This window comes from Magnolia sinica, chromosome 17 (assembly GCF_029962835.1).
Source record: "Magnolia sinica isolate HGM2019 chromosome 17, MsV1, whole genome shotgun sequence".
Taxonomy (NCBI): domain Eukaryota; kingdom Viridiplantae; phylum Streptophyta; class Magnoliopsida; order Magnoliales; family Magnoliaceae; genus Magnolia; species Magnolia sinica.
The window spans coordinates 54,831,201-54,844,084 of NC_080589.1; the positions used below are offsets into that span (position 1 = coordinate 54,831,201).

General features: G+C 39.8%; 1 protein-coding gene across 2 annotated transcripts in view; it reads left to right on the forward strand.

The window, feature by feature from the left end:
• The first annotated feature begins 1,618 nt into the window (after positions 1-1,618).
• LOC131231238 (thylakoid lumenal 15.0 kDa protein 2, chloroplastic) overlaps positions 1,619-12,884 on the forward strand; it is a 49,801-nt gene continuing 38,535 nt past the window's right edge. Inside the window, exon 1 of one of the 2 annotated variants that reach the window (XM_058227368.1) lies at positions 1,619-1,855. In XM_058227368.1, the coding sequence (XP_058083351.1) occupies positions 1,669-1,855 (187 nt within the window). In that variant the 5' untranslated portion in view covers positions 1,619-1,668. The remainder of the gene's footprint in view (positions 1,856-12,884) is intronic. The other variant, XM_058227367.1, reaches the window with a different exon arrangement.

The following is a 12,884-nucleotide window of genomic DNA, read 5'->3' on the forward strand; positions in this document are numbered from 1 at the left end:
TCAAAACTTTTTGTGAGCCATGAAAGTTTTGAATCAAGCTGATATTAGTTATTTTTTCCCTTCATTCTAGATTTGTGCAACCTTATCAACAGGTTGGATTGTTTAAAAAAATGTTATGAAAACATTATGGTGGGCCTTTATAAGTTTTTAATAGTGGGCATCTAACCACCACTGCTTCCTTATGTTACGGTCCACATGAGATTTAGATTTGGGGGTGTACATCGAGTCGAACCGAGTCAAGCTGGCCTCAGCTCGACTCGGCTCGGCCACTAGCTGACCCCAGCTCGAACTCGGCTCGGCTCAGTCCTCGAGCTTGACTGGCCAGCTCAGCTCGGTTTAGTTCGCAGCTCGAGCCAGTTCGAACCAAGACCGAGCGGAGTTCGCTTGTGCAACATTTTCACAAACATATGGACTACACCTTCAAAATCTCACTGTATGTAAAACAGTAGCAATGGTTTTACAAGTATTTTATCAAACACCTTCTAAGCAGCATAAAAATCAAGAAAAAAATATAAAAAGGTATTTGTTTCGTATAAATACCTTCCTTGCCACTAGCCACACTTTGTTGAGTCATTTCATCAAACACTTGGTGAGCAACATCAATATCAAAGTAACCGAGTCACTGAACTAGTTCGATCCGAGTTTGATTCGAGTCGAGTTGAGCTGAGGCCAGCTTGAACTCATTTTGAGCTAAAAAAACCAGCTTGACTCAGCTCGAACTCAGCTTCAAAACCAAGTTGAATCGAGCTTTTTCGAGTCGAGTCGAGCAAGCTAACCGAGCTAGCTCAATTCGTGTACACCTCTTTTTAGATCTGCTTTCTTTATGGGCTAATGCCCTAAAATAAGTGGACAGTATAAAATAAATATATTAACGTAGGCACCACAGTCAGGGCTGCACCGCCTTGGGGAAGGCCAGCCCCACCTTATCTGCTCCCACCCCATCACAAGAAACGGTTGGGATTGAAACACCCACAATTGCAACCTTCTTGGTTCGCATGAAGATTTTGGACTCGGCTAATATTCATGTCCTCCCTTCCTCGCGTTGACAATCACCTTATAGAGAAGAGGCTAGCAAATAAACGTCCACGTGGGCTTAGAATGGCTTTAGTGGTAGCGGCTTCCAACCCTACTTTTTCCTGTACTGCGGCCACTTGAGTTTTGGATCTGCATCATTTTCTGGCTCAGATATTAACACAAGCTTAAGAAACGGATGGACGAAGTGGATGATACACGGGCATATAGGAGGGCCACACAAATCTTTCAGTTACACAGGCTCAGTGGGGTTACAACTCTGACAAGTAGCCCACCTATCCAGACCACTTTGTTGCATTCTACGGTGGATGGACCATGACCGAAACACACTGGAAGATCCCCGCAACCAATTTTGACATTTTTCATATCAAAGAGTACAGTTATTGTATTTCTCTTTCTGACCGTTCAATTGTGGACCAGAAATAGAAATTATAAAATTGTCCAATCCAGAAGATTTCTACTTCATATTCAATCAGCTATTAGGCTAACCAGACCAACGGTCTGGATCACCGAACCGTATTCCCACTTTTCAGAACCGAAAACGCGTGCCCACAGCTGAGAAATACGGTCGTGGATCATATAATTCCTACGATTCAAGTACAAACCAGAAGTTCTCTACGGTAACAATATCATCTCATGGCGTTTCTCCTCCCTTCTTCAGCTCTCTCATTCCACAAACCCCTCAAGAAATCGCCTCCCCTCTCCTCAAAATCCCCTCCAATTCCAAATCCGCCCAGATTCAAGAAATGGGTTTCCGACTTTCAATCCAAATCCCTCAAATTCGCCTTCTCCGGGGCTCTCACTCTCGGATTATCTCTCACCGGTATAACCACTTTTTCATTTCTAGATTTCGTAATTCTCGGTTAAGAGCGTTTGGACGGTCATTTTCTATTCAAGATCTCGATTTCTTCTTTTGGGTGCCATTCGACTTTTGTCGATTTTGTGTACTGAGTCCACTTTATGATTTGGCATTCGGAAGTTTATTTGATACTCTGGCATTGTGTAATGGTTAATATGCAGGCACGCAGAAATTGTACACGTGGCCTAATTTAAATCAAATTAAACCATCCTGCATCTAGGCTTATCATGGATACGTTGAGGGAGCAATTCTAACTCTTGATCGTTGGACAATTGCTTGTTGGATTCTGACTGGTAGATATTTTTCATCTCTATAAAAAATAATATTTTGTTACTAGAAGGTGAACTATTTCACAAGCGTTGTGAAAGATGGAGTAGAAGAGATAGAGGCTGCTATACTCCGTATCCCTAACAAAATAAAATACGTAAGGAATTTACCAATACGCCAATAATAATTTAGAAAGTATATAGAGGAAGAGAGGATCATAAGCAAAAGGATTTTGTGGTTAGATGTTTATTCAAGATAGAATTTTAAATGCTTCATGTTTGAGTCTATTTCCAAGTTCCAAAAGGCATTTAAACTATTTGAAGAAAAGGATTTGAATTTTTAGAAAGAAGTTAAGGATGAGTTCCTTATTGAGGTAGATCGGCATCTGGCTAAGATTTTTTGTGAATTTTTGGAGAACTTGTACATCAAAAAGCAGTTATTAGGGTCAAATTATGTTGCCGTTAATGTGTATTTTTATGTGTTTATAGTTGCAAAGCTTTTGATGCAATGAGAAAATAATGAGGTTCCTCTCTTTCGTGATATGAATTTGAAGATGAAGTTTGATAAGTTTTGGGGCGAAATTAACATAAGTAATATATTACTACTTGTAATAGTAGTTTTATATCCTTTTTATAAGTTAAAGTACTTGAAGTTTTGTTATTCTAGAATATACCTAATTGATAAGGTAAATGAAGTGATTGATAGAGTTAAAATCAACCATGGAATGCCTCTTCGAGCACAATCAGACCCTTAATTGGTTCCTACTTAGAAAACCACAAGACTCATCTCAAAGTGTTAAGGATGTTCAAATAGAGGAGTCTTGTGACATAAATGACCAATTAGAGTTGTTTAACAAGCAAGAGTACCGTGAACTCTTGCAAATAGAAGTACAAATAATGAGCAAAGCATGATTAGATCGCTATTTAGATGAAAATGTTGAAAATGGTGACCTGAATTTAATATTTTGGATTGGTGGAGACTAAATAGCTCCAAGCATTTGCTACTTCTTGAGATTGCTTGGGATTTTTTTGATGATTCTCCTATAAATCATTGCTTTAGAGTATGGTTTTAGCATTAGGGTATAGTATTAGATCGATTTTTTAGTTCATTAATGTTGAAATTTAAAGCACTGATTATGGCCTCTCGTTATTCCTAATTCATATTAAAGATAACTGGGAAGAGTTGGAAGAAATGGAATTTAGTAGTTAATGAATTTTGTAGTAATTCGTTAAGTAAAGACTTGATGACCTATGGCCTAACTGAAGTTATGGGCCTTGATAGAGTGGAATGGTGAAAAAGGATTAATGTAGCCAACCCCAATTAGTTGGGATAAGGCTTGGATGATGATGATAATGGCTCTTTTCTCAATTGTTTATTACCCAATTCTTTAATTTTTTACTTGTAAAAATGATAAACTTATGTTCTTACATATGGAATTCCGTCATGTGCTTATTTCTTTCCTTAGTCATGACCAAGAACATCAGTCTTTGTCGTAAATCTGGTTAGATCCCTTAAAGGTGCAACTTGGGTGGGTTGGGTTGTGTTGAGGGTCATCCTAACCCCTAGTCGTCATCAAATTGGGTCAACCGGTTGGCTGACTCAACCCTAGCTCCCCAACCTGATTCACCAGTTACTCAATCCTAACCCATCTAGGGTCGCGTCGGGTTGTAACTAGGCCTAGATTCCTAGGGTTGGCTCGGGGGTTGCATCATGTGGGATCCACTATGGACATGCTGGGATTCAAAAAAAAAAAAAAAAAAACCTAGGTCTGTCCATAGAGGAAAAGTACATGATGCATGGTGCAAATTTGTAGTATACAAAATTTTTCGACCCTCACAAGTGGGGAAACGGTTTGGTGATCCAGATTATCAGCCTGTTGAGTCTTGCCATGATTGAGCATACCCTAAAAGTCTCCTAGATCATTTAGTCCAAGCAACTTATAGAGGACCTTTTTGGTTGAATGTGGACCTTTGTGGTATTTTCTAGTTTTAACCATCTATATCTAGCTCATAAATCAGAAGGTTAATATCATCCTATCCTATCCATGAGAAATTTGAGATATAGTACATCCTTGGTGGGACACAATAGACTAATTTGTTGATCACCAAAAGATGACCCCCACTTTATAGAATTTTAATCCTGTGTATATTGCGCAAAGATGGGGCCACATAGCATACAATTCATCATGTTACTTAGTTGTGTGAACCACATGTGCATGAGAAAATAGGTAGATGGAAAAAAATCACCATCCAGGGCTAGACTCCTATGTTAGTTTTGCACCATTTTAATAGTTCTGAATGAAAATCATGGTGAGTCTTCAACATGGTTGTATGACAATCCAGATGATCCGAATTGTTGACCCATCTGTGGATGGGAAAAAATTGAAAATTTTCAATAAGAATATGATATCGACTCCTCTTTATTTTCTTTAAACGTCCATTTTGACAGCCATTGATTGAATGTTTAGCATAGCTTGATTAGTGTGATTTTAGAGATATGAACCAATCCACAATGGGAAATCTACCACCCATCACATAAACACAAATTCAACACATCGATGCTTATCATATACTATCAGAAAACAAGTCCAACACCCATCATATAAAGTCAGAAACAAAAGTCACCCTCTATATGAAGTTATAAATTAAATTCTATCATCAATACCCATCACAAAAGCTTTTTAAAATTTAGGTACCTGAAACACCAGGTCATGATATAGGAACTGAACTGGATCTTGTGCAGAGAGCAATGTCCTCGGTTATGACTGAGGAAAGAAATGCACAAATATTAGACTTCCATATTCAAGATCATAATATGATCATTTTTACAAGTAAAAATTAAAGAATTGGGTAATAAATAAATTGAGGAAAGAGTAAGTGCCAGATTCCATTTCTTCCAGCTCTTTCAACCTTTCCTTAACTTGAATTTGTAAGAGTGGAGATTGTAATCAGTCATGTGCACAAATCAAGTGCTCTATAACTTTCAGTGTGAATGAACTATGAAATTGGTCACTCGAGCCCCAATGCCAAAAGTAGATTCTTAAGTAATGGTTGATATATGAATTGTTAAAATATCCCAAATCATTTCATAAAGTATAAGATACTGGGAGTTGTTCAGTCATCACCATTTCAAAACATTAAATTTGGATTATAAATTTCAGCACATTCTTACAAATAGCAATCTAACTTTGATTTGCTTGTTATTTCTTCAATTTGCAAGAGTTTACAGAACTCGTGGTTCATTTGCATCACATGACTCATCCATTTAAACATCTTTAACATTTTGACATGAGTCTTGTTGTCTTATGGTAGACACCAAATTAAGAGCGATAGTGCTCGAAGAGGCATTCCATGGTTGATTTAACTCTATCAATCAGTTCATTACACCTATCAATTGGGTAATATCCTTCATCAACAAAACTTCACATTTTCAATGACTATAGAACGTGTTACCGCTCGTGCAAATGATGCTTAATTGTGCGTCTCACTTGTCATTCCCAGAACGTGTGCCATTCTTCTTAAATCCTGGCACGTGCGAGGATAATATCTCACTCCCATGTAGGATGCTATTTTGTTTCTAGAGACGTTCGGTTGAGAAGACCCAAGTCTATGTGAAGTTGATTCCTCTCCTCTCTTGTGAAGAGAATATGGCTTTTGACTGGGTATCCTCATCATCCAGGAATGACATGGTGGATATTTCAGAGCATGCATTGGTAGCTATTTTCCAAGAGAAATATTTGAAGGCTTATGCTTCATGTGGAATGGAAGATAGAGGAAAAGATGTACCTGAAGTCGAACCGCTACAAGTAGTTGTGGGGCTAGAAGATGCAGTCCATTATGGGATATCAAGATTACAGTTGCAGGAGGGAGTCTTAGAGCCGATTTGGGCCAAGTTAGTGGAGGAGATAGGAAGAAAGAGATGGATATGGGATGCCCCGGGTCATTTGGTAAGATTGATTAGACTCTTGTTTAGAGATTGCCCAAGACTATGTTGCGTGGTTCCAAACTTCCAATTAGTTGAAGCATGTGGCTGAGCCAAGAATTGTTCGAGATCCCCCAAGAGGACTCTTAGATCTTCAAGAAGCAATAGGGAGCTGGTAAATCTTTCATCAACGGTTCAAGGGATTTGGACGAGGAAGCCAGGCAGGGCAGAAGGGGCAGATCTGTTCCTAGATGAAGATATTATCTGATATTTGTAAAAGATACATGGCTCAGGTGGTGTCCTTTTAAGAAACCAAGTCAAGAGTTTCAACAGAAAGCTTTTGGGAACCTTGTGGGACATTAAAACTGCAGAATGGGTGTCTATTGCTGCTTTAGGAAGATCTGGTGGAGTGGTGGCGTTGTGGGGATGTTGTTAAAAGATGTCTTAAATCTGGAAAAGTTCGACTTGCCCAAGAAAGTTCGGCTCAAAGTCCAGCAACAAAGTATATTAGAATTTTCGTGATCCTCTACTTGGTGAAGATCTGCTTCGACCAGTCGAAGGTTACACAGACAGCACACGGACTGCGTAAATTTGAGGCGGTTTTCGGACTATTCCAAGTCGGTGCGAAAGTGGGGTTTCCTAAACTATAAATAGGAGTTCCTAGGGCCTTTCTAAAACATTCTAAGGCTTTCTAAAGTATTCCAAAGGGTTTCTAGAAGGAGTTCTAGGGTTTCGAAGGGTGTAGAAAGGGTGAGATTCAAGCTTGTTTGAATCGGGTAAGTCTTTTCTCTTTGTAATTTGTGCTTTCATAGTGGATTTTTGCCGTTTTGTGCCGTGGTTTTTTCCCGAAAGGGTTTTCCACGTTAAACCTTTGTGTTCTCTTGTGTTTGCTTGGTGCTCTTGGATTGCTATCCTAGATCCATATCTGTGTGATTTAGCAGCTTAATCCCCAACAAGTGGTATCAGAGCAATTGTTGGGGCACAAATTGAATCTACATGATTAACATCAATGGGAAACACCAAGTTTGATATTGAGAAGTACTCAGGCAAAAATAATTTTGAGTTATAGAAGATTAAGGTGATTGGTCTATTAACTAAGCAGGCGAAGCTAAGGCTCTTGAGGAGCGGAAATCGACTATGAAAGATGATAAATGGGATACTCTTGATAGTAATCCTTTAGCCTCCATCTGCTTATGTCTCACGGGTGAGGTTCTTTATAATGTTTTGAGTGAGAAAATTGTGGCTAGTTTATGGACGAAGTCAGAGGATATCTATGCGAAAAAATTCTTTGAAAATCGCCTATGCATGAAGCTATAGCGGTATAACTTCAAGATAGCAGAGGGTGGAGATCTGGAGGCCCACGTCCGCAACTTTAATAAATTGGTTTGCAAATTGCTGGATATAGAGGAAGTGATCAAAGATGAGAAACAAGCATGTATGTTGCTGAATTCCCTTCCGGCATTGTATGATTCATTCATGGATACAATGTGCACCGCAAATAAAACCTTGAGTGTTGACATCATTATCTTAGCCTTTTAAGGGAAGGCCATGAGAAAGCTAAACGATGATATGGGGACATTTTCCGATGCACTGATTACAAGAGGCAGGAATCCTGAGCGAGGTATAGGATCTTCAAGACCTAGATCCAAATCCAAGGGCAAGGGTAAAGGAAAACTAAAGTGCTGGAACTGTGGAATGTCCGGACACATGAAGAAGGATTGTACCAATCCTAAAGCGAAGAAAGAAAATTCAGCAGCTTCTTCCAAGGAGGTTAATGTTGGCACATCTGATGAAGAGACAAGTGATGGTGATGTACTGTCTGTGTCCATGATCGGATATGTGCACAACAATCATGGAGATGAGTGGATCCTCGACAAAAGAGCATCATATCATATGACTCCTCATCGGAGTTGGTTTGCCAGTTATAGAGAATACAATGGTGGACAGGTCTTTATGGGCAATGACAATGCCTGTAATGTTATGGCTATTAGTACTGTGAGCATCAAGATGTTTGATGGGAGGGAGCGTACCTTGACCGATGTCAGACATGTTTTTGATATGAAGAAAAGTCTGATTTCTCTCGGTGCACTTGAGGCTATAGGGTGCAAGTTCACTGGTATTGATAGTGTTCTTAAAGTTTCAAAAGGGGCACTCGTGGTTATAAGAGCGTAAAGGCACGAAAACCTTTACAGGTTGATCGGGAACACTTCACCAGGTGGACCAATAGCAGCTGCTGCAGATTCCATGTATGTGGCATGCTCGTCTGGGCCACATGAGCGAGCGGGGCATGAAGGTACTATCTGATCGTTGTTTGATTCTAGCTTTTAAGAATTCTGATTTAAATATATGCGAGCATTGTATACATGGTAAACAATCTAGATTATCTTTTAAATCTGGAAAACATATATGCAAGGAAGTACTTGATTATGTGCACTTTGAAGTATGGGGGCCATCACCAGAGGTTTCTGTTGGAGGGTCGTTAAGGTTTGTTTCATTCAATGATGACTATTCTTGAAAAGTTTGGGTTTACTTCATGAAACGTAAATCCGAAGTTTTCACCATATTCAAACAATGGAAGGCAACAGTGGAAAATCAGTTAGGGCAAAAAATCAAAGTTTTAAGGACTAACAATGGTGGAAAATTTACTTCCACTGAGTTTTATGAATATTGCAAGGATGAAGGGATCGTTAGGCAAAACATAGTGTGCCACACGCCCAAACAAAACGGTGCGGCTAAACGAATGAATCAGACTCTCTTGGAGAGGGCCCGATGCATGTTAAGTAATGCTGCGTTGGGCAAGGACCTATGGATAGAGGCCGTCAACATGGCTTGTTATTTGGTGAATTGGTCTCCTTCTACGTCAATTGAATGTAAGATCCTAAAGGAAGTATGGAGTGGTCATAAGATTGACTACTCTGATTTACGCATATTTGGTTATGAAGCTTACTCTCATGTACTATCAGTTGAGAGAGATAAAATAGACTATAGAGCCAAAAAGTATATTTTTGTTGGCTATGGTGTTGGTGTGAACGGTTATAGGTTATTCGACAAGGTCACACGCAAGGTCATCACTAGCCATGACGTCAGATTCGATGAAAGCTCTCTATTCCGCAAGAATGATCAAGAGGAGCAAGAGGAACCAGAAAGGTCGATCGTAGATGTCCAGATTGACACAGATGATACTCAGTGAGAGATAGATGCGCAGACAAAGGTACAAGATCAGGTGGAGCAGCCACTTGTGAGAAACCCACTGCATGATCGCAGGTTACCGACAATATATAAGGACGACTCTAATATTGCATATGCCCTCATTACAGATGAGGGAGACCCGTCTACTATTTAGGAGGCTCTCAGTGAGCCTGATGCAGAAAAGTGGAAGGTGGCTATGATGATGAGATGGACTTGTTGCACAAAAACTACACATGAGAGCTAGTGGAGCTTCTAGTGGGCCGAAAAGCGATCGAATGCAAGTGGTTATTCAAAAGGAAATATGATAGATACAAAGCGAGGCTAGTAGTGAAGGGATATGCTTAGAGAGAAGGATTCGACTTCACAAAAATATTCGCGTCGGTGGTTAAGCAAATATCTATCAGATTCGTGTTGGCACTGGTTGCCAATACGATTTCGAGCTGGAACAGATGGATGTAAAGACTGCATTCTTGCACGGGGAATTGGAAGAGCAGATCTATATGAAGCAACCAGAGAGCTACGAAGTTAAAGGGGCAAAGAAAAAGATTTGCAGGTTAATGAGGTCATTGCACAGCCTGAAACAGTTGCCTAGGCAGTGATATAAAAAAATTTGATTATTTCATGTTGAGTCAGAAATTTATTCGGAGTGAATACGATCACTGTGTCTATTACAAGAAACTGAGTAATGGCAGATTCATCGTAATATTGTATGTTGATGATATGTTGATCGCCAGTTATTATATGTTTGAAATCAAGGTACCGAAGACTCAGTTATCAGGGACATTCGAGATAAAAGATCTGAGGGTTGCAAAGAGGGTTCTCGGCATAGATATTCATAGACACAGGAAGAGGAGCAAGCTTTGGTTATCATGGCAGAATACCTTGAAAATGTGCTGATCAAGTATGGGATGGACCAAGCAAAGCCGGTGAGCGTTCTTCACACAACTCACTTCAAGCTTTCCTCGGAACAATGTCCTAAATCAAATGAAGAAAATCAGGTTATGTCTCATGTGCCTTATTCGAATGCGGTTGGTGGTTTAATGTATGACATGGTCTGTACGAGACCAGATATTTCACAGGCAGTCGGTGTTGTGAGCAGATACATGTCAAACCCTGACAAGTAATATTGGGAAGTGGTGAAATGGCTACTTCGATACATTCGAGGTACAAAAGACTACATCTTAACTTTTGAGAATATAGGGGCAAAGTTAGTAGGGTTTGTGGATTTAGACTACGCAGGCAGTGTGGATTTCAGAAAGTCAACTTCAAGATACTCGTTTGTACTAGTGGGTGGAGCAATTAGTTTGATGTCAAAGCTTCAGTTCGTGGTGGCTCTTTCCATGACCGAAACAGAATCTATGGCAGTGACAGAAGCATCTAAGGAAGATGTTTGTTTAAGAGGCATGATAAATCAGTTGAGACTTCAGCAGGGGGCCGTGACGATTAATTGTGATAGCGAAAAGTGCTATCAATTTGGCTAAAAATTCTATTTATCACTCACGTTCTAAACAAATTAATATTTGTCACCACTTTATCCGACAGGTGCTTGAGGAAGGAGGCGTAACACTGGAAAAGACTCACATCAGCGTGAATCCAGTAGACGTGCTCACCTGATCGTTCCTACAGAGAAGTTCAAGTTCTGTGCAACTTCTCTAGGCTTGGCGATGGGGTAAAAGAAGGACGAAGTGTACACGAGAAGCATTGATTGATGCTATGATGTGATGCAGAGATAAGAGAAGAGGTCAAGAAGCTATACGTTTGAAGATTGAAGACATGGTGAAGATTGTTGTTAAAAGATATCTTAAATCTGGAAAAGTTTGACTAGCCCAAGAAAGTTCGGCTCGAAGTCCAGCAATAAAGTATATTGGAATTTTCACAATCCTCGACTCGTCGAAGATCTGCTTCAACTAGTTGAAGGTTACACAGACAGCACACGGACTGCGTAAATTTGAGGTGGTTTTCGGACTATTCCAAGTCGGTGCAAAGGTGGGGTTTCTTAAACTATAAATAGGAGTTCCTAGGGCCTTTCTAAAACATTCTAAGGCTTTCTAAAGTATTCCAAAGGATTCCTAGAAGGAGTTCTAGGGTTTCAAAGGGTGTGGAAAGGGTGAGATTCAAGCTTGTTTGAATCGAGAAAGTCTTTTCTCTTTGTAATTTATGCTTTCATAGTGGATTTTCATCGCTTTGTGCCGTGGTTTTTTCCTGAAAGGGTTTTCCACGTTAAACCTTTGTGTTCTCTTGTGTTTGCTTGGTGCTCTTGGATTGCTATCCTAGATCCGTATCTGTGTGATTCCGTGGCTCAATCCCCAACAGGGGATTCTTCTCTGTGGACCATGGAAGATTGGTGTGGTGGTGATTTCTCAATATTGATGATTCTAAAGGACACATTTTCAGGATTTCATTGGCTTTTCACCTCTTATATGGTCCGAATTTGGAGGATAGGATAAATGCATTTTGGGATGAACTTTCAATGTCCCTTTCCAGGTTCAATGGACTTTGCTACGTTGTTGGAGACTTCAACATCCTTCTGAAAATTTGAATGGGGGCAGGATTACAGGAGGTATGAGGACTTTCTTTGAATGGATAGAATTGCATGAGCTTACTGACTTACCGATGGAGGGAAGTAAATTTACTTGGTCTGATGGGTAGTCAAGATCATCCATGTCCATATTAGACCGGTTTCTATTCTCTCCAGGATGGATTGTTAAATTCCCTCTTATATCTCAGCGTGCTTTGCCAAAACCAACATTTGATCATTGTCTACTGTTGCTTGTTATTGATGAAGAAAATAGGGGTCTAAAACCATTTAGGTTCAAACTCTCTTAGCTCGAGGTGGAGGGATTCTCCTAGGATATCAACGATTGGTGGGGCTCTTTTGAGGTCAAGGTGTTTGCAGGCTAGCTTTGCCGTAAACTCAAGTTACTAAAACATAAAATAAAAATATGTAAAAAGGAGGAGCTCGGCAAAAGGGAGGATGAAATGGCTCGTATTTTATTAGATTTGTACTTATCAATTCTAAGGAGGAACAAGGTGAACCGTCTCTAGAAGAAAAAGGCAAGAGAATCAAGCTTACTCAAGATTATTCGGATAGGGTTTTAGAAGATGAAATTAAATGGTTGCAACGATTGCTTAATGTGCGGATAAAGGAAGGTAATAAAAATACAAAGGTTTTTCATAACATTCCAAGTGCACGCACTGGAGTCAACAAAATGAGTAGTCTAATCATGAATGGGGACCGAATTGAAGAAAAAAATCTACTTTCTGAAGAGATTGTTCATTTCTATAAGGACTTGTTGATCGAGGAGGGTTACAATATGCCTATATTGGACTTCTTGTATTTGAAGAGCCTATCAGTTGAAGAGGCTAATTCTGTAGAAGCACTATTCTCATTGGAAAACGTGAAAAGAGCCGTGGACTCATTGGGAAGTGACAAAGCCCTGGGATTAGATGTTTTCTTGATGGCTTTCTATTAAGAGTTCTGGGAGTTAGTGAAAGAAGATGTCATGGGCTTCATATTCGAATTTTTCGAAAGGGGTCGGTTATTGGTGGACCTTGGAGCAACATTTCTAGCTATTATTCCAAAGGTCTTAGGTGTAGAGTCGCCGAAGGATTTTAG